The sequence below is a fragment of the Triplophysa rosa genome, linkage group LG10 (assembly GCF_024868665.1).
Source record: "Triplophysa rosa linkage group LG10, Trosa_1v2, whole genome shotgun sequence".
NCBI classification, from domain to species: Eukaryota; Metazoa; Chordata; class Actinopteri; order Cypriniformes; family Nemacheilidae; genus Triplophysa; species Triplophysa rosa.
Window position 1 is genome coordinate 18611096 of NC_079899.1, and position 20963 is coordinate 18632058.

Below are 20963 nucleotides of genomic sequence, written 5' to 3' on the forward strand. Positions count from 1 at the left end.
CTCTCTCTCTCTCTCCCTCTCATAGTTTGGTACAATGCAGAAATCATATCTTAAGTTTTATTCAAGGTGTATAAAAATATGGGCCTTTAAAAGTAATATTATAGGGTCTTGACCCTATGACCCTTATGAAAATCTCCTTTTACTGCAAATGATGTAGTCAAACATTATGGATATCTCATATATTTATTTTAAAGGGAATATTCCAGAATATATACACAAGCCACATTCCATGCAAAGATTGGTCGATTGTTTTTGACAGCTCGAACATACAGCACACATCAAATGCATTTACAGACTTTAGATGAAATCAGAATGGGAGACCCTTCAAAACATTTAACAACAAAACAGACCAAATAAAATTCATATAAGAATATGTCATTGAAAACAGACTGGCAAAAATACTGATCTATTGCATAATTAAAAACAAGAAATGCCAAAAAACCTATTGTTTCTTGCTGAGCACATCCTCAACTATCCTGTAGTTTGGTTATTAATATACAGTAGGTGCTTAGTTAAGGTTTATTCTGTTTATTCTGCTGGTTGAATGGTTAGGGTAGAGATTGGTCCCTTATATCCATATAGATCCATATAGTTGTTTGGGGTTGCCTGGTTGGTTGGTTGGTTGGTTGATTGTTTAGTTTAGGTGGTGGGTTTGTCCCTGGTATCCTGCTGGTACAGTGTAGTTTGGATGAGGTTGTGTTTGGCAGGATTTGCTGTCATGCGTTTGGTTCACTGTTTGGTTCATCTGGGGCTTTTTAATGATGTTCTGTAGAAAAGTGTTTCTTATGGCTTTATATTTTCAGGACGACTTCCACCGGAAAGCGGAAAACATTGCATGAATGCAGTACAGCAATGTGGTAATGAAGGCCATCACCTGCAAACAAATGAAAATGTTATCTTATGTCATCCTTAGTTCAGGAGCTTCTAAACCCCAAGGGTTTGCAAACCTTAGGAGACTGTGACGTATTGAAAGTAATGGAATGAAAATACTAACAATTATTATTATTATTATTTATTTATTGACTCACTGTATGTCACGTGACAATGAAGGCTTTCATTTAATCACATTTAAGCTAAAAGTACACTGAAACCCATTTATTGTTTTTTAACCCAAACAAGCAACATTTTTTAACACTGATGAGTGTGCTTCTCACGTTTCATCTTCATCTGTATTTATACACTACATATCTGCCAGAGCTTCTGTATTACCATGTTTCTAAACGGGGTGGGTAGGAAATTACATGGCATGCTTGGATTTGATGTACTACAGGGACGTATGAGTCTTACCACAGCGGCAATTAATATCTGGTAGATCTTGAAAAAACCACTTGCAAGAGGTGATACTCTCGACGTGATAGTGACTAGAGCCAGAAGCACAGATGCACTTAGATAAAATAATGCAGCAGTGGCATGATATCCAACATCCTGATGTGAACAGAAGAAAGAAGTTAGGCAGTGGTGCCAAAAAGTATATGAACACATAACACTTATTACTTTGCATATGTTATTATTATAAATAAAGTTCATTCATAGTTTCATTAACCATCCACCTAGACACATACACATAGTTTGCTTTTATAAATATATTCATGTTCATGTACCCCAGACTTCAAATTATACTCAAACATGACAAAAAAATATGTACTATGAACTGAAATTTCTTACCAGACTAGGCCAGATGCCACTCTGGTTTTTACCAGTGAGGAATATAAAGAACCAAATGGTGGTCATGACAAAGCAAAATATGGACACAAACATGACCCAGCCCAGAGGATTTGGAAAGACCACTTGTGTGGAAGCTACCAGGGTCCACACCAATCCACCAAACACCTGTATCAAACAAAGATCCTTTTACATAATAATCAAAGGAAAAAAGATCCCCTAACTCAAATGTAAAATATTACCAATTCATAAAAAATCATCTTGTTTTTTTCTATTCTTGTTTATTTCTGTGATTTTATGGATTGATCAAGATTAGGTTTGCATCAAATGAACCTAGTAAGTCTGTAAGCATGCACATGCAAAACACATGGTGAACATTATTCTTTATGGTATATACAGTATGTTAAATGTATTAAATATAGGCTACTAGGATTTTTATTGTCTTAAAAAACTGATGTTTGCTTAATGGGATTAAATAGAAATGTCTCTTTGCCCTCAACCAGCTTTAGCAGGATACTCTTGTTAGTTTAGTCCCTGTAGATCTTATTTAATGGGTGTGTCATGAGTTTCTTATGAAATTTTGCCACTTAGTACAAAACAAAGTAGTCGTATCAACTGGTTTTTACTGACAATTGATGTCTTACAGGTTAAAAAGCAGTTCTTTCTTAATTCATGTTTACCTCTGTTTTAGTTTGTTTGTATTTATTGTTCTACTGTATATTATGAATAAGGTTCAATTCAAAATACACAACCTTGAGAGCTGTTTTACAAATACCAAATGCATACATAATAAAAACAATTAAATCAATTTACATGTGAACGTTATTTTATTAAGCAAATTAAAATGCCCAGAAGACATGTAAACAATAATGAAATATAATACACTAACACAACACAATGCTTTATTGGCCAATCGGCATCCAGAACCGGAACTATTCATTTATAATAACACCGTGTCTACTCCGGATGGGAGTAGTGGGATTGTAATGGGATTGTCGGCGTCACACCACGCCACATCCAGTGTGGACAAAATGTAAAATTATAATGGGTTCTAATGCATTCTATTGTCTTTTGTCGCGCCACGCCGCATCCAGTGTAGACACGGTGTAAGACAGGAAATTTGAGTCTGTGTCACACACATTCTTTCTTATTTTATTGAACAAAAACAAGGATATAATACACACACACACACACATATAGGGTCACTAAAATTGTGTGTGTATATACAGTACTCAATATTTGAAGTGGATCAAAAAAGTTAATCAAAGTTGTCCTAAGACAAGAACAGGTATTGTTCTTGTCTTAGGACAACTTTGATGAACCTTTTTGATCCACTCAAATGTTGACTACTGTATATATATATATATATATATATATATATGACGCTATCACAGATTTGATTGACGATTAATTGTCTAATAAATCATTGCGATTATGGCGATTAATTGTCTGTCTTAGGGCTTTGGTGATTATGACGATTAATTGTCTGTTTTTGAGCTTTGACATTTAATTCTCATACATTTTTGATTCAGCGATTGAAACGACCATATTGTTCTGAATACAAGACTATGTTTTTTTCTTGGAAATACATCGGAAAAAAATGGGTCATCATATATTTAAGGTTTAGGCTTTTACCTGTCAATAATACAACCACCAAATACTTGTAAATTAAGTAAATTGATCAGGTGTGAATTGAAGCCACCATTAAAATGCTATCAGTCATAGAAAAGCTTCTAGTCTGTTTTTTTCTCACTTGCAAGACTACAGTAAAATTTTACTTGTGTGTTAATGAAATTTTGGTAGACTGGTTTTCACACTGAGATTTGCTTAAATAATATTAAATTGTATGTTTTTTTTTTTTAAGTGATTGTGTTGTGGTGGTACATTTTACCAGTATTACCATGCTTTAGTAACAATATATACACTAAAAAAATGCAATATGCAGATGCACTCAGCTCCCCCTAGTGTCTTCTATAGAGATGTGCAATAATTGCGATGATCTGAAACCATCGCGATGAGGTCAAACAATCGCGATGAGACGATTATTTAATAATCGTGACAGCCCTAATCACAGCTTCTGTTAATTCAATAGTATAGAGCTTTCACAAGTACGAGCAAATTAAACTTTATCAATTATGATGTGTATACACGATTTAAGGTTCAAAAACGCTGTATTTTCCACATACCGTGCATGTTTGTATCTCCTCTTTAGCCCCGCCTCTCTGAAACGCGCAGATTTTTTACAAAGCTCATCGCTCTGAAAAGCGAGGTGTGCTATGATTGGCCAGTTAACCAGTGCGTAGTGATTGGTCGAATACTGCAAGCGTGTGAGGAAATGTAACGCCTCTTACCATATTTGGAACATCAGGTTCCAAAGCAATTGTACTGACAGGTACGCCCACCTTACTTGCGTATACATTTGGGGGTCTTAGTCAATCATACCAGAACTGACGTAGATTTGTGGGGGTGTGGTTACACGAGCGTTTCAGGCAGGTCTGGGTGAGCATTCGCTTTTAGATAGAATGCATCTTTTGTCCACACTTTAATTTTTGCAATTTTACGTGTCTAATACATGCATGGGCAACTTATAACACACCAAAGACACAGAAAAACACTGTTCGCGCCATATGACCCCTTTAAGAACTATGTGTGTGTGTGTGTGTGTGTGTGTGTGTGTGTGTGTGTGTGTGTGTGTGTGTGTGTGTGTGTGTGTGTGTGTGTGTGTGTGTGTGTGTGTGTGTGTGTGTGTGTGTGTGTGTGTGTGTGTGTGTGTGTGTGTGTGTGTGCGTGCATGCGTGTGTGCGTGTGTGTGCGTGCGCGTCGTTGTGTGTGTGTGTGTGTGTGTGTGCGTGCGTGCGTGCGTGCGTGCGTGCGTGCGTGCGTGCATGCGTGTGTGCGTGTTCATTTTCATCTAAAAATACCTCTCACTTATAGAGTCATTCCATGTTTAACACTATTTGCTTTTGAACCATAGCCTTGGTTTAAAACTTTTTACAGAGCACATATAAACCATTACTCCATCTTCATATGCCTATCCCACAAAGCAAAGAGAGTGTACAGTTATTTTACAAGCAGCTCCACCCCACAGTAAACTGCATTGCACAATAATTAAGGCTTTTGCTCTGATCAATTGCCTCTAAATGGCAGACAGTCATAACTGCAATAACAGCTATTCATTTGCATTTCAGTACACCTGTTTTAAATCTAACACTGTAAGTTCATTGGTCCACTGTACCTGTAGACTTTTCGATTTAACAAGTATTAAATCATGTACAAGGTAGCATTAACTAGACTCTAAAGCGGTAGCAGAAAACACATTAGTAGTTTCATAGAAGTTAATTGTAAATCTCTTTTGCTAGAATGTTACTAGAAACATGAAACATATGTTTCAAATTTATATGAAATATATTGGGATCTCACAAAGCCAACTGCTTCTCATAAACCATTTAAAGTGATTGTTAAAATTACATCACCATCAAATCCAGCAATATCCTGGAATCCTTTTATAATCCTCCCTAAGCCATAAGCATCCACATGTTTACATTCTTCTGATTTGACTAAATCACAAATCATACTCACAAACTCTGGGAAGAAGAGAACATCAGGCAAGGTGGTAAAAATTGAACCGCCACTGGGAAGCACTGCAGCAGACATTGTGTGTGATACCAAATGATTGTCAGATCTCAAATGTGAACAGGGACAATGAGTGACTACTTAAACACATCCCTCACAACGTCCCTCCCTATCCTCTTATTCTGGCTCATTTGCACTTGTCATTATTCAAATAAAAGATCCGTTGAACTCTTTGTGTCGGGCAGAACTGGTTTGATTAGATCTCAGATGTTTCCTCAACACACCACAAATGGTTATGAATGCAATGAAACCCACTACTTCACTTCCAATGTAAAAGATGCGTCATGACATGTTTGTTTGAAGCGTTTACGTTAAAATGAAACACATTTTAAAAAGTAAAATCCGTAAGTTTTAATTTTTGGATTCTCAACGAAATACAATTTCACAAGGCTAAAAAACGCTAACACAAAAAGTAAGCAAACAAATGATGAAAAAACTGAGAGGATGTGGTTTTGTGGTGCAGATGAAGAGTTTTCCTACTCTAAAGTACTTTAACTTCTAAGCTGGTTTCCATTTATAAGAGAGAAGGGAAGAAATGGCCAAAAATCCTTTCTGTCCTTGAAGAATATTTATATTTTCCCAGTGTCTTGTTCATTTTTAATTGGACTGCAATAATGTAAAACCAAACCAAGCAGAAGTTATTTGAGTAATGAATAAGTAAAAACCTTCGGTTCCCCTTTGGTGGAATGAACTACCGGGCCCAATCCGAACTGCAGCATCCTTCACAAGTTTCAAAAAACAGCTCAAAACATACTTGTTCCGCATTTATTTGACTAACCAATAACTGTCTGACTGTCTGTCTGTTGTTCATTCTCTCCTTTGCTTACTTCAGTTTTAATCCTCCTAACATGGCCTTGTAAACTAACGGTACTGTTTAGCGTGTTGACAAAATGTTTATATGCTCTCCTACATGTAAGTCGCTTTGGATAAAAGCGTCTGCCAAATGAATAAATGTAAATGTGAGTTAAGAAATTGACAGCTCACAGATCTTAAGCAGCAGATGTGTTGTAATGTTTTTCTGAGAATTGATGTGATGTTCATGTCCCATCTGAGGTCCTATGATTAGACATTTAGGACTCAACTCTGCTCATAGTGCCATCTAAATGTCCTTAGATTTCTTTTTGATCTCCACTGGTTTAGTTTTTGTTTCATGTAGTATAGTTTATTGTAGTTGACTCTGCATAATGATAATTGACTCTTCCGTGATTTGCTGATTTATCACACTTAAAAAAATCGAAATGAAAAGTTTTGATAATACATAAACAATTGTTACATTGTCCAATGGAGAAATTGCACAGACGTCAGTTGTAGTTTAGCCAAAAGTATCCCAATATTGACTGCTTTAAAAACAATTGCTGCTTCCCAATCCGCATACTATCCATCCTAAATAGTATTTGAAAATAGAATTAATTAAGAATTAAGAATAAATGTGAGTATACAGTAAACATTACATATGAAACAGTGAATTAATAAATAGCCTACACCTACTTAAATGCAAAGTGGAGCTGTATTTTGATGTTCGTGACAGTTCAAGATCACAGTGTCATCTAGGCAACCACGGCCACTTCCGTTTTGCGTTAGTATGTCCCAGTGCGTGCATACAGTTTTGCTACGCACTAAAATGTACTGTATATACTTTTCCATAACAAAAACAGTATATACTTTTAGTGCATAGTGTAAGTAGGCGAATTGGGACGCAGCAAATGTAAATGTCTGAGAACTGTCTAAGTGTTTTAGTAATGAGATCCACTGATGACATCATCAACAAAACTGTTAGCTCTCTATCCAGCCTACACCACATTTGCAGAAACTAGTTATGGATTTATAGCACCAGGAAGTAGCAATTTCTGTAAAAAAAGGATTGACACCAATTCCCCACAATTATGTTTACAAAGGTACTTCCCCTTGAGTTCCTCAACAGCAAAGGCTCAAACTACAGGTTTCACATCTAAAACCATTTAGTTATCAGCCCAGTTTTTAACCAAAATCACCACCTTGATATTTTGGGTGAGGTTTGAGTGAGAGCAAACCGAAACCTCCCTTGCAGTTGCAACTGTAGAAACAATTTGAGTGAATGTTTAACCATCATATCCAGGGATACCAGTCATTTCAGTTAACCTATCAGCTGACTTTGTGTGTGTGTGTGTTATTATACATTTTATTATTGAAACTTAAAAGGTTTCAGTAGCTTTTCAATTCCACTTAAATGGCGATACACATCAGCTGGTTCAGCAAACAAACATTATTCTCTCTTTCCCCAGGGTGAGAGGCTGTGTGTCGAACAGACCGGCTCTTACAGAAACTACCTTTGTCTGACTGGCTGGCGGATCTTGTGTCTGACGGAGACACACATACAGGTACACACACCTGGTTGCTCATGGGAACACTTGTAATGTTGCATCACTCTGAACAATACCTGACTGTGCCTGTTGTGATCTGGTTACCTCGAGTAAAAATGACATGAAATGTTTATGAGAAAAAAAAATTCTACTGATAGCTGGTGTTTATAGAACTCTTAGCATGCACAAACACAAACACAGCGTCTATATGTGTTTTATATAAACACTAGCATATATGGCTATACCACTGAATATAAAAATATCTGTACACTCATAATCAATAACTTTCATTAGGTTTATGCTTTTGTAAGGTTTGTTGGGTTTCACCTCAGAACTGGTTTGGTTTGTGGTTTATGCACCTAACACAATTAGACTTCAGGGAATCTAATAAGATCTTCCAGCAGATTTGGGGCCATTTGTCGGCATGTGCTTAGAGAATGTTCTGCTTGTATATGATTAGCAAGTTTACACAATGTTACATTTATCTGAGATAAAAACCAAGGTGTTTACACAAGTTGATCTCTATCATCTATCTCTATGCAGACAGTTCCAGAATATGTGTGTGTGTGTGTGTGTGTGTGTGTGTGTGTGTGTGTGTGTGTGTGTGTGTGTTTTCTATCACCACAGCAGCAGGCCACCCAGGCGTGTCATCTTACTAACTCAATTTTCCTTTGCTGTGATGAAATATGAACGCCCGCAAACCCGCCCCTTCAGACCAAGCCCATAGGTACTAGGCTGGCTGAACAGGTTTGTTCGTTGCATGCATAATTTGCACATTTTCCGTGAATAATTTGACAGATAACTATTTAATAGATAATACAATTAAGAAGTTGACATTTTGGAGGGGCTCAAGGAAAATCTGGTGGGCATCGTCCCCTCCAGCCCTTGCTTCAGACTGGCCCAAAAATTAACCCACATACACACAGACTTGAATACTTCAATTCAATTCAATTCAATTTTATTTATATAGCGCTTTTCACAATGTGCATTGTTCCAAAGCAGCTTTACGGGAGCAAATAAGAAAAACACAGAAAGGTAAAACACAGCACAGTGCATGGTGTTTATAGACCAAGCAAGATCATTATAATAAATAATATCTAATAAATAAATGAATGAATAAAAAAAAAAAAATTAATAAAAAAATACTCACATCTTCTCTAACTGATGTATGATTAAAGTTCACCTGTCACTTTCATAACAACCTAATAAAAACATCTGTTGAAGGTTTGTTGCAGGTTGGAGAGAGTACATTATTTTAGTCACATGTATTGTTGTATCCATCTCAGTTTTTCTCATGGTGTACTGATATCAGGGAAGAAACTCGGTAGGGTGGAATTCTAGCAAGTTAATTTTAACTAATGTTCTAAAACTAATGTTAAGTCTCAAAGTCTGTGCCAGCAAAATGAATTATTATATAAATGAATAGTAGCCTACATATTATTTTGCTATTTGGCTATGTTCACATTGTTCTGGAATATAGGGCGGCAGATCAAAGCTCTCTTTAAGGCAATAAAGGTCTTGAAGACTGATTGTGCAAGTACATTTAAAACACTGACCAACGATACCAGTTAAACTCCAGTACTGCAAAATCAATACGCAGCATACTCCTCAGTCTCCTCTTATGATTCTTGTAGTCCCAAGTTAATTATGAATCACTTGAATCAATTAATCAGTTATATTCAATGAATCAATTTTAAAAAGGAATGTGGTGATGCAGAAGTTTACTGACCTACATTTCTTCACACAGAAGATTAAGTCTATTGTAACCAGACCTTTGATCTAAGCTTTAGATTCGAATGTCCGATTCACATTTTAGTTTATTATGGTCAAAACGCCCGCTTGGACAGAAAAAAAATCCTCATGACTCATATGTCGTCCAACTCAGTCAGAAGAGGATTTTTTTCTGAATCCCTATGATAAAAATGGTTTAAAAAGCAGGAGCTTTGTTGTGGTATTTATGGAAGTAATTTATGATTTTAGCTACAATGACTACAAACACAAACCAGATAAACACAGACTTATTCATGAAAAAGGTGAACGTTTACACAATGTCTCATTATATTTATTTGGGAATTGAAAGAAACTCATATTGTAAATGTAAGAAAATATTCATGATTTGAAGGAAAAATTCATAAAAATCATCAATAGCTTAAAAAACGATGTGATCGACCACTAGAATAATAGGCGGGTCTGTCCTCCTCAGTGTTCATTGAGCTTATGTGATCTGCATACCGCTGGGTTTAGATACACAATGCGTAAACACGGGTCACAGCACAGGAATGCATCTTTTATGCTCTTAACAGGACAATAATTAATGATACTTTCAGCTGGCATGTCTCGCCCATGACTACTCATCACTGATACTACAATTTTTTTTTTTAAATTCAAACCGTTTAATACTGATTCATGTTTTGACTAAGGATCTTATGCCACACCTGAGGATGACAGGGCAAGGCAGCGTGTCAGAAACAAAACGAAATGATGGGAATGTGTATGAGATGTGTTGGAGTAGAATATGTTAAATACGTGGTGTGTGTCAGTGTTGCCAGACGTACCATAATCGTCGTATTTGTACCATAATTTTGACCTCTGTACGATCAATAATGAAAAAAATCCCATAATGTACAATAATTTCAGAATTTTGATGGTCGTTGTAATTATATGGTTTCTATAGAGGGTATGCATTGACGTCACTTTCCCACATGAACACGCCGGGACACGCTCCCTCGAGTGGTAAAACTAAGGCAAAATGGCTGCATTCAATAGGAGGAACAAAAAACGCGACTAAAACACACATTTATTTGCTGAAACTACAAGCAGCTGGACTCGACGGCGATCCTTACGACTACCTTATGAATTACAAAGGAATCAGGTGTTCTTAGAGTTAACGTTCCCACTGCAGGCAGCGGCGCTTATGTCAGTCCTGAAGGAAGGTGAAGACAGGGGAAAGGTAAAGAAGGCGGCAGAGTCTGTAGAGCAGCCTAAAAGTAAGCACTGACAGAAAACATACAACCAAACACCAAAGCCTTCCGCAGGTCATGTCAAAAAAATCTTGTCTAGCTAAATAGCTCTATTTTGTGCGATTGACTCGTGCACAATAATTTTCTTCCAAGTACGATAGTTGGACATTTCCAATCTGGCAACACTGGTGTGTGTGTGTGTGTGTGTGTGTGTGCGTGCGTGCGTGCGTGCGTGCGTGACGAAGTACAAGAGAAGAAGAGGGTGGGAAGTTTACCCAGGAGGTGTGGTACTTAAAAATGGACCATTATTTAAGGCACAGACGACTATGAGATGCTCTGTAAGGCAAAGGAGTACAAATTTGTTCTTATTAGAAACTTTTGACTGAATGCGTTTCCAATCATTAAAAAATGTAATGCAAAGGCTTGAACTTAGTTTTGTAGAAATGTAATTGTCTTGCTTTTCTGCAACTGTACTTCATAGACAAAAATGTAAGATCATTTTAATTCGATAATGTTTCTGTCCAAAATACTTCCATTTGTGTTATTTCATAGATTTGACGACTTTCTAAAAAACAAGTAGGTGTGTTCAAGCCTTTTCACTGGAGGTGTGTGGTGTGGTTTCAACATCTTAACCCTTTTTCTTGAGCTGGGTGTGAGAGGGATTAAACAAACTCATAATAGTTCAGCTATTTATTTGGTATAGAAATACAAAAGCTCAAACATTAATTGCAAACCTTTATCAAAGATATGCTCCGTTAGTTATTAGTACTGATTCGTGAAATTGTACGGTGTAGAACGGTTTCTGATCTGGTAGATCTGCTATTGACATTGTAAGTCAGTCTCTATTCTGTCAGTGCTGGGCGCTGCTGATGAAGTCATATGCAACCTGTGTGATGTCAAAGGCTTGATGTGTACATTGAGATGACAGCATGGTTCCTTCTGAGAGTTTTTGGGAAGGGCTGTAGATGAAGCGAGCACGTTGAGACTCCACGTCCTCATCAGCCCAGCAGGGAGCGGGCATCGCCGCAGAATACAACAGGGGATACACACTGCTCATGTATACGCTCACAAACAACTGCTTTAACACATTAATGTCCCTCTGTAATACACAGAAACACATATTGTAGCATGAATAAACCTTAGAATGTACTGTATTAATTTAACTTGTGAAACATGCAACCTCTGTGTGTTTTTGAATATGTTTCAGAACTTACTCTAGTTTTTTGTATTCGTTCATGCAGCTCACACACAAAGTGTATTTGTGTGTGAGCTGCATGAACGAATACAAAAAACTAAAGTTCTGAAACATATTCAAAAACACACAGAGTTTATTCACACAGGCTTTACCGTACCTTGTCAGAGCGTCTTAGGTTACTCTCTGATTCTGTCCACGACTTCTGTAAAAATGGGAAAAATTGCTTTATACATTTCTTTGTTCTGTTGAACATAAAAGATATTTTAAAGAATGTAGGAAAGCAAACAGTTCTGGGGCACTTTTGACTACCATTTTATTTTTCCTACTATGGTAGTCAATGGGGTCCAAGAAGCATTCTTCCGAATATCTTTCTCTGCGTTCATCAGAACAAAGAAGTTTATACAGATTTGGAAGAACTAAAGTTTCATTTTTGGGTGAACTGTCCCTTTAATGGTCCCTGTCATGATCGTGTGTGTGTGTGTTGTGTCTTACCCTAAATGCATCCATCAGATCCGGCTGATCTAGCACATCAGGGAAGGAAGCTAAAACTGAGTTGCAGATCACATCTAAGAAAGAGAACAACACAGAAATTAACCATTGCCTTTTGGGTTTTTTACACAAGAAGTTAATATCATTGAACATTGTGTGTTTGTGTGTAATACCTGCACTCTGCATTGTGACTCTGTCAAGCAAAAGAGCATCAGCCAGTATTTGCCTGTATATTGCTAGAAATTGCAGTGAGGACAAACGTCCAACTATGGTGTCTGGCAGAAGACTTATGGAACATAAAGGAAAAAGCTATTACTGCTTCATACACATATTTTTCTAAACATTCTACTAAATAACAGATTTTTTTTTTCAAATAAAACAAGATAAACATGTAACCAGGACCTAGTTCAAAACATTACTAAGATATTTAAATTCAGACAATACAAAACAATATCAATGCAAAGTGAGAGAATTTGACTATTTACTTCAGAAGTTCCCTCCTACGTGCGTTTGCTGACTTGAGTTTAACAAGGAGTTTGGGCTGTTTCCTGGACAGCAGCATCTGCTGAAGTACACCAGTGGAGGCGGCTGTGAAGAAAGCACTGAGATGAGTTTGTGTTTTATACAGCTGCGGAAAAAATTAAGAGACGATTCCAAATTTTCATTTAATCAGCATTTCCAGATGTATTGTGGCCATTTCAGTCCAGTGTCTGTTGAATTTCTATAAAATCAAACCTCAGGAGTGACAAAGTCATCCAACAGCAATGTGAAAGACTGACGGCATGACAAGACACATGAAACTATGATAAAGTCAAGGTGTAAAATAATTTTAAAAACTTTTTTCTGGAAACATGTACAAATATTACTGTTGTATTTTACCTCAACACATACCTATAAGTAGTTCATTCAGAAAAACTGAAAATAATTTATGATAATAATCATTTTCATAATAAATTATAATCATTTTCCGTGGCTGTGTGTGTGGTCCTGCTAAACAAAGATAGTAATACCAGCGATTTTTGACCTGGTGGGTGCATTTTTGGTCCCCATGAGAAAATCCGCTTATAAATCAAACTAAATGTTTATTTCAAAATGTAAAAATGCAGAATGTTTTCTGTGATGGTTAGGTTTAGGGGTAGGGAATAGAATATACAGTTTGTACAGTGTAAAAATCATTACATCTATGAAAAATCCTTATAAAACACGGACACCCAACAAGTGTGTGTGTGTTTTGTGACAATTGTTACCTCTCTTAGTGGACGTGCTGTCCAAATCTGTTTCTCTCTCAAATGGTGTGCCACCATGAATCGTGAGCTCTTGTGTTCTGCACACATATATACAGCGTAAGAAAACAATAGAATTACAGTAGATTGCTTACATTCTGTAATATTATTAGTGTGTGTGTGTGTGTGTGTGTGTGTACCGTAGAGCAATGGGGGCTCCACTTTCATCAAACAGTTTTAAGAAGGCCCAACCACAGCTAAGATCTCCTCTCTCTCCTGTGGACTGTAACAGAGCAGAAACACTTTCACCTCCCTGCAACTACTGACCCACAGAAACTTGTTACTCCTATTGAATAACTGACTCACTAATCCCTCTTATTTCTACAGAACCGCTGACTCACAGAACCCCCTTATTCTGTAACTCATAGAATGCAGTTACTCTAGCATAACCAGTAATTCATAGCTATGTGGTATTAAATCATCATTTGGCACAACAAATGAAACAGAACAAATGGAGAAATCATCAGCCTGTTTGGGGTGTTTCTTGTGTGATAATGGAACGAATGAGGGAAAGAGATAAATGTTGAGGTCAGATATCCTCAAGGATCAGAGCTGGCTGTTACTGACATGTGAATGATCACACAATGAGAATTATTCTTGCGAGGAATTGCCGCTCACATTTCTTATGTAGGTTACACCCAATTCAAACAGAATGCCGAGATCAGGAGATTCAGAATCACAACGCAGAAAACAATCTCCATCCAGTAGACAAGGAAGCATTCCAGCCATCTAAAATACAGCACACATACGGGAGAAACTATAAAGAAAGAAGTGCACATGTATGTGAGTACGTATTAGTGCATTTATGTGAGCTTGGGTATGATTCTTACCCTTGGAGAAAAGCTCCATGACTTGGGGCTCTTTGAGTTGTAAGTGGCTCTGACTGTGTGAATGTTACTCAAAACCTGACAGAGAAAATATTCAACTTTACTTAAAAGCAAGCTTCAATTGGAACAAAGAGGGAATACAATGTACACATATCTGTGTCACGTGATACCAGTTTCTAAAAGGCAATGGTTTGAATGTGCTTTAGAATTGCTGTAAAGCTTACAATAACTTTTTAAATGACTCATTCATAAATATTAAAGCAAATATTGGCTGTGTATAATACTTATTGGATATTTAATGACACCATAGTGCTTGACTGAGTACATTTCATTTCATGAAATACCTTTGGCTCCTCCGTCAAATATTTACAATTCATGAAGATAAGCAATTATAATAAGAAAAAAGGCTGAACAGATCAAATCCAGATCAAAGACAAACATATTGCAGATCCCAAAGAAAAATATGACAGAACATAGTAATTTGCTTGACTCAAATATTCCTAGTATTTAGTTTGGACCGTGCCTTAAAATGTTGGTATGTGTATAACTCATGTTTTTTATCCGAGCACCCTTGTCATTAAACCTATTATTCTAGGTTATTTGTGTTTGGTTTAAATGGTTACGCCCTGATTACTTTGCCACATGACTATCATACGATGTCAGAATCTATCCAGCACCCAATGAAATTACATACGCTTTTCCACATTTAATATGTAAATAAAACTATTAATTCAGATGATAAAGGGGGCCCTAGATTCTGGTAGTATATGTGAAAATGATGCATGTCACCTGGGTTCCGTTAAACGCACACAGACGAACATGCCTGCTGAGCACCTGTAACCCAACCCCGGGGGGCGGGATCATTCTACAGCTCCACAGGGTCAGGGTTAAACTCACTCTAGATGGACTACCGTGAACCTTGACAAACAGACACAAAATCATAAATAGTCAACGTGTTAAAAGGAGAAGCCAATATTTACGTTGTACATATAAATGCCTAATGTTTGTGGGTATGTTTTAGGTAGATACCTTCCCTGTGTCTGGGTCTAGATGGAGATCTTTAAAAGAGAGCTGTGATTGGCTAAGCTTCGGCTGAATGAAGTGACTCGTCCTGTAAGAAGTTCCTGCTCAACACACACACACACACGCACACACACGCACACACACACACACACACACACACAAGATATAAAAACTACACGTAATACATGTATAATAGCATCCTACATACTGTACATGAAAAAACGATGTACCACTTTAACATGTTAAAGCTCAATGTCTAACTTTTGATGTTAAAATATTTTCTACCCCTGATCCGCAAAGTCTGAACCAGCATGCCTAAACTGAGCTATGCACTAGGGGGCGGTTTCCCGGACAGGGCTTAAAACTAGTCCCAGACTAATTTAAATGTTAGAGGTGTTTTGATCGAAAACAACTTACACTGACATATCTTAAAATACATCAGTGCGATTGTTTTGTCTCGAGTAATGTTTTTGTAAGGTATGTTTTTTTTAAAACGACTTAAATATCCTAATTTAACTAAGGCCTAGTCCTGGTTTAAAATAATCCCTGTCCAGGAAACCACCCCTAGGAGTGCAACAAGTCTAGAATTAAGTGACCTTCTTCAAGAAGTCTGGAGAGAGTGGAGGGTCTGAAGCCTGAAGGGATGGCACCCATCGCTGCCAGAACGTCAGTGGCATCTATCTGCAAATACAACATGATTTAGATTGTGTGGGTGCTTATTTTAAGGTACTCTATATTATGTGTGGTTTAGAAGGGAGTTAGTCAAAAGTATGTTGTATTAAAGGTACAGAGTGTACCTCAGTAATAGCCTTCCGCACCATGTCCCAATTGGATGTTTTGCTGATTGGAAAAATATATCAATACATATTAAAGGGATACTTCACCCAAAAAGGAAAATTCTGTCATCATTTACTCACCTTCGAGTTGTTCCAAATCTGTATAAATTTCTTTGTTCTGATGAACACAGAGAAAGATATTTGGAACAAGAATGCTTTTAACCAGACAGATTCCCCCCCACCCCCCGTAGTAGGACAAATTTGGAACAACTCGAAGGTAAGTAAGATAAGATTTTTTTAAGATATAGACAAACTGTGAACCTTATTCACTCAGCTTTAATAAAGAAACAAAAGACACAGCAGCTAAACAGAACTTTACAACGCAACATGGATAGAATGTAAAAACAATGCTGCTCTCTAGTGGAGAGGGATGGAATATCACCTGGACTTTGGTTCAGAGTCAGACTCAGTCTCAGTCTCCTCTTCACTTTCTCCCTCATCTTCATTCTCTCCCTCACTTTCCTGCTGAGACTCCAACTGAAGAGACACATTTGCATTTTCCATCGAACTGTGATTTATCTGAGAAAATTCTCTTTCACCCCCAAAATGAAAATTCTGTCATCATTTACTCACCCTCTTGTCATTTTAAACCTGTATGACTTTCTTTCTTCTCCAGAACACAAAAAATGATATTTTGAAGAATGTTGGTAACAGATAACTGTTGGTCCCCATTGACTTGCATTGGTTTTGTGTCCATACAATAGAAGTGAATGGGGACCGACGGTTTTTGGCTACCAACATTCTACAAAACATCTTCTTTTGTGTTCTGCAGAAGAAAGTCATACAGGTTTGAAATGTCAAGAGGGTGAGTAAATGTCATTTTGTGGGTGAACTACTCCTTTAACACAGATTCTCCATGCAGATCAGACATCAAAACAGTATATTATTTTAGACATTCAATAAATGACTGTGCCTACCCAAAGTCTTTCAAAGTAACAAAAGCTTGATCTAGGATTGGTTTCGGATATAAACTGTAGCGTGTACTGGCGTAGGCTCTGCTGGCTCATCAGAGCTCTGCGACATGACAATGTTGGGCTAAACTAGACTCACCTTTAAAAATGTTTTGGGCACCACACCCTTCTGTCCAGCTGAATTGCATGCCAGCCACCAACCATCCTTATTCTTCGAAAGAATTTTCAAAACCTCCCCTTTCTAGAAGAAACAATACTTAGTACAGGAATACCTAAGGTTGAATACATACTGTTCTATAAAAATAAGCCGATTTTACTTTGATCACCTGAACACTGAGGTCTCCCTCCTCCTCCCCAGTAAATGCACTGAGAGCAACATAGGAAACAGATCCCTGTCCTGTGTCAGATGGACCAACATCTGTATCCTCATTATCTTCATCAGCAACATAATCATCCTGAACTTCTTCTCCACTACTTTCGTCCTCTGAGCTGCCATCTTCGTCATCACTATCTTCCTCGTCACTCTCCTGTTCTGCCTGAGATGAACTAGGTCCAGCATCCCTACATGGCCAGGAAACAGAGATTTAGTATCGCATGTAATTGTTTTGAAGAAATTGGTAACTGAAAAAAAACTGCTCAGACATAAATGTGTTTCTCAACATATAAAAGCACAGTGGATGCCTCCTACAAATATGTATCTCCTGTAAATTCAGGCAAAAACTAGACCAGAGGTATTTCTGTCTACATATCGGTGCATCTTCTTCCCTGTAAATGGTTCTACAGACAACTGGAGACTGTTTGTTTTTAATGTGCAGATTTACATACTCATCCAGAGGCTGCAGGTCAAAATCTAGAGACTGTAGATGCTCCTGTAGGGTCAACAAACGCCTCTCCTCTTCCCTCTTACACTGGTCATAGTTCCCCACTGGAGCCGGCTTATCTGCCTGATCACCCACAGAAGTGTGCAAATTCATCAACAATATGACACAACAATTATCCGTTATAATATAGTGCTGCTATGTTGTATTATAGACAGGGGTGTTACTTTAGATAATTTCTTCATCGTTTCTGCCACTGCAAGCTGTAACTCTTTGCACCTGAAAGGCAAACATGGTTACAGAATACATTGTGTCGTGTGCAAGATACTTTAGAAATCCAAGTATGTATCCTTAAGCGATTTAACAATGCTTAAACAAAATATATGGAGAATCCGTCTACTGTACCTTTTAAACGTCTCTGTCCTGTCTGGTGTACCTGGTTTACCAGCCTGCTGCACCAAAGCATCCACCTACAAGACAGATGCAGAAATATTTTCCCTTGTGGTTTTAATATAGTTCAAGTATAGTAACCATGTTTTTGAGTTTTATTACAAATATCAAGGTTAAATTATGGTTCATGCACTGAAATAATGGTAAATTTGTGGTTGCTATGGTTTTACTACAAGTACAATAAAGTCGCTTTACTATTGTATAAGATTGCATGTGCAGTGCGTAATTTGATTTAATAATATGATTTAAGCGCGACTGTAAAACGTAGATTTTTGTAGCTTAATTTGCGCTGTCAGATTTCTAATGCCAAATCCATTGCTTCCAAACGAAAGAGTAAATTCAACCTTTCTTTTCATGTCATCCGTCTCTCTTTGAACAGTTTGAAGAGGTCCTCTCCTTTTGGGGGGCATCTTACATCCGTCATAGGCACAAAACGACAGCAGACTTGATTGTAACGGCGTTTTGAATACGCGATTCTGTAAATCGTGCTCGTATTTGTTAAATCCGAAAGAATAGCGGCGCCATGAGAGACGCGCCTGATATGGTTGCTAAGATACGACTACTTTGCGACACTAATATGACCTCATCATTGTGCGCGCGACAGCCGAACTCTGCGTTCAAATTCGCTTACTTATACTATGCCCTAATAGTAGGTACTGTTTTTGTGTTGGAATAGTAGGTACTTTTGAGTGTATGGCAAAGAGATTGCACACACTGGGACATACTAACAGGAAGCGGAAGTGGCCGTTGTTGCCTAGACAACATTGAAACCAATAACTGTCACACACATCAAAATACAGCTCTTCTTTCCATTACGGTATTTATTCATTCATTATTTCGTATGTAATGTTTACTGTATACTTACATTTGTTAATTTAGTGACGCGTTAGTTATATAATTTATTAATACAGTGGAGGGTCACTAAACTCCGCCTACTCACGGTGAGTTGTGAGTAATATCAGCCGTTAGAGGCCCTGTCCCAAATGGCGCACTTCATGTGGACTTGCGGTCTCGTGCACTTAAATTGCGCGTGCTCGCCAAGTCTACGAGTTCGTAGGGTGTCCCATTTGTCTTTTATAGCACTCAGAAGTCTGCTCGCGAGCGCCACCTTTGTGCCCTCGATGCGGTCTTCGACGAAGCCCGCATTGATGCAGACTCCACTGAAGTCCCCTACCCAGGATTCCTTGCGAACGCCCAATCACAGAACGGATGGGAGGAGTGTCGTGGATGTCAGACATTTACGTAAACACGACGGATACATTTTTTAATGTGTTTTGATAAAATTCAAAATTAATTTATTAATTAGTTCACATTATTGCTTATTTATTTTCTATTAAGCCAGCTATTCAAGAATAAAAACTCTTAATGCAGTGCGTTTTCTTACTTAAGGTAATAAGCCATGTTTTGTTGTAGATTTATATGTAGTTGTCTCTGGGCTCTGTAAGGCTGAACAACACCGCTTCTGTATTATAGAGAAATATTAAATAACAACATATATGCATATTAAGAAGTGTATACAGAAAAATTGTGTATACAAATAAATACATATACATAAGCAGTTGCATTTACGTCATGACAAATGAATGCATTACAAACATAAGTATCTATTGCATAATGCTCGGGTGGCATATCAACATATGAAATACAGAACAATAAAAACCGGCAGCTCCAGTCCCAAATAACTACAATGGGACAACAAGTGTGATCGATTTCACGTGGCGCTGCGCAGACTGATCTGCGAATGACAACAAAGTACCGCGAGAGTGATTAGAAAGCATATTTAATATTTCTCCTCGATCCTCGCCTCCCGCCCTTGCAATTAGAGAATTGAGATGTCCTTAAAGATGGCTGAGCTCGATCGGTTTGCGGGTCATCATAGGATGGAGGACGGAGGAGCGAGGAAACGAGGAGGCATATTGAGAAGCACCCTGTATGTTTTTTACTTGGTTTCTCTGAACCTCTGTGCCCAGGAACATGTGAAGAGTTCAGATGCAAGCCCTCTAAATCAGTCAGAACTGCGTCCCTTGTAGAAAAAATGAAGCCAAAAGTTTTCTTTTTTTAATTACAAACTTAAATGTATAGGTATTCAAAATTATTTAACATTCAGTAGGTTCTCATACAATTTTTACACTTTTTTTAATGGTCAAATAGGCTAGAAAATTATTTAATTTAGGTAGAAAAATGAAGCCATATTTCTTCTTTTCATGCTGCCAAAATGTGTAGGCACCGATATACTGTATAGGATACAAAACAGTCATTAACTGTAACATGTTTTACTCAGCTTTACCAACATTAACTTGGGGTGGCCGGGAAGCGTTGGCTACATGACGCACGGGTCCTAAAGAACCTTTGCCCACGGTTCGTAAGCTGTAGATGCATATCAATACAATCTTTTTGGCAGTGATCATGTTTCAAAGACACAGCCTTAGCTTGACATTTGAGCTTTTCTATAGTAAAACCACATATAGGTAAGTTTGATTGGATTTACTTACAAAATAATAATTCAGTTAATAATTAAAATAGCTACATTAAGTGCA

At 37.5% G+C, this 20963-nt stretch overlaps 2 protein-coding genes across 4 annotated transcripts; both read right to left on the reverse strand.

Moving 5' to 3' along the window:
- Positions 1-167: 167 nt before the first annotated feature.
- On the reverse strand, positions 168-5408 carry LOC130560772 (myelin and lymphocyte protein-like). Its single transcript, XM_057344790.1, has 4 exons — positions 5242-5408; positions 1666-1830; positions 1288-1425; positions 168-874 (listed from the first exon to the last, which is right to left on the reverse strand). The coding sequence occupies exons 1-4, from the start codon at positions 5314-5316 to the stop codon at positions 800-802; spliced, it is 453 nt and encodes a 150-aa protein (XP_057200773.1). The 5' UTR covers positions 5317-5408; the 3' UTR covers positions 168-799.
- A 5641-nt stretch (positions 5409-11049) lies between these two features.
- nphp1 (nephronophthisis 1) lies at positions 11050-19606 on the reverse strand. Of its 3 annotated transcripts, none has more exons than XM_057344816.1 (20): positions 18771-19239; positions 18382-18446; positions 18204-18255; positions 17984-18102; positions 17485-17719; positions 17298-17399; positions 16630-16724; positions 16209-16251; positions 16008-16092; positions 15418-15512; positions 15178-15306; positions 14392-14466; positions 14180-14290; positions 13702-13784; positions 13526-13602; positions 12764-12866; positions 12452-12564; positions 12282-12355; positions 11947-11991; positions 11050-11693 (listed from the first exon to the last, which is right to left on the reverse strand). In XM_057344816.1, exons 1-20 carry the CDS (start codon positions 18834-18836, stop codon positions 11445-11447), a joined length of 2016 nt encoding a protein of 671 aa, XP_057200799.1. In that variant the 5' UTR covers positions 18837-19239; the 3' UTR covers positions 11050-11444. The 3 variants fall into 3 exon arrangements, with proteins under 3 accessions (XP_057200799.1, XP_057200800.1, XP_057200801.1); XM_057344818.1 differs by lacking the exon at positions 18771-19239 and adding an exon at positions 19367-19606 and having other exon boundaries at positions 11052-11693; XM_057344817.1 differs by lacking the exon at positions 18771-19239 and adding an exon at positions 19292-19340 and having other exon boundaries at positions 11051-11693; positions 17984-18255.
- Between the last annotated feature and the right edge of the window lie 1357 nt (positions 19607-20963).

Excerpts from the sequence above, each read along its gene's own strand:
- LOC130560772 (XM_057344790.1), bottom strand. The coding sequence starts at position 5,316 with ATGTCTGCTGCAGTGCTTCCCAGTGGCGGTTCAATTTTTACCACCTTG. Across the intron at positions 1,831-5,241 it reads TTCTCTTCTTCCCAGAGTTT|GTGTTTGGTGGATTGGTGTG; the intron begins GTGAGTATGATT and ends TGTTTGATACAG. Across the intron at positions 875-1,287 it reads AGATATTAATTGCCGCTGTG|GTGATGGCCTTCATTACCAC; the intron begins GTAAGACTCATA and ends ATTTGTTTGCAG.
- nphp1 (XM_057344816.1), bottom strand. The coding sequence starts at position 18,836 with ATGCCCCCCAAAAGGAGAGGACCTCTTCAAACTGTTCAAAGAGAGACG. Across the intron at positions 16,252-16,629 it reads GACTCTGAACCAAAGTCCAG|CAAAACATCCAATTGGGACA; the intron begins GTGATATTCCAT and ends TTTTCCAATCAG. Across the intron at positions 11,992-12,281 it reads ATCTGATGGATGCATTTAGG|AAGTCGTGGACAGAATCAGA; the intron begins GTAAGACACAAC and ends CCATTTTTACAG.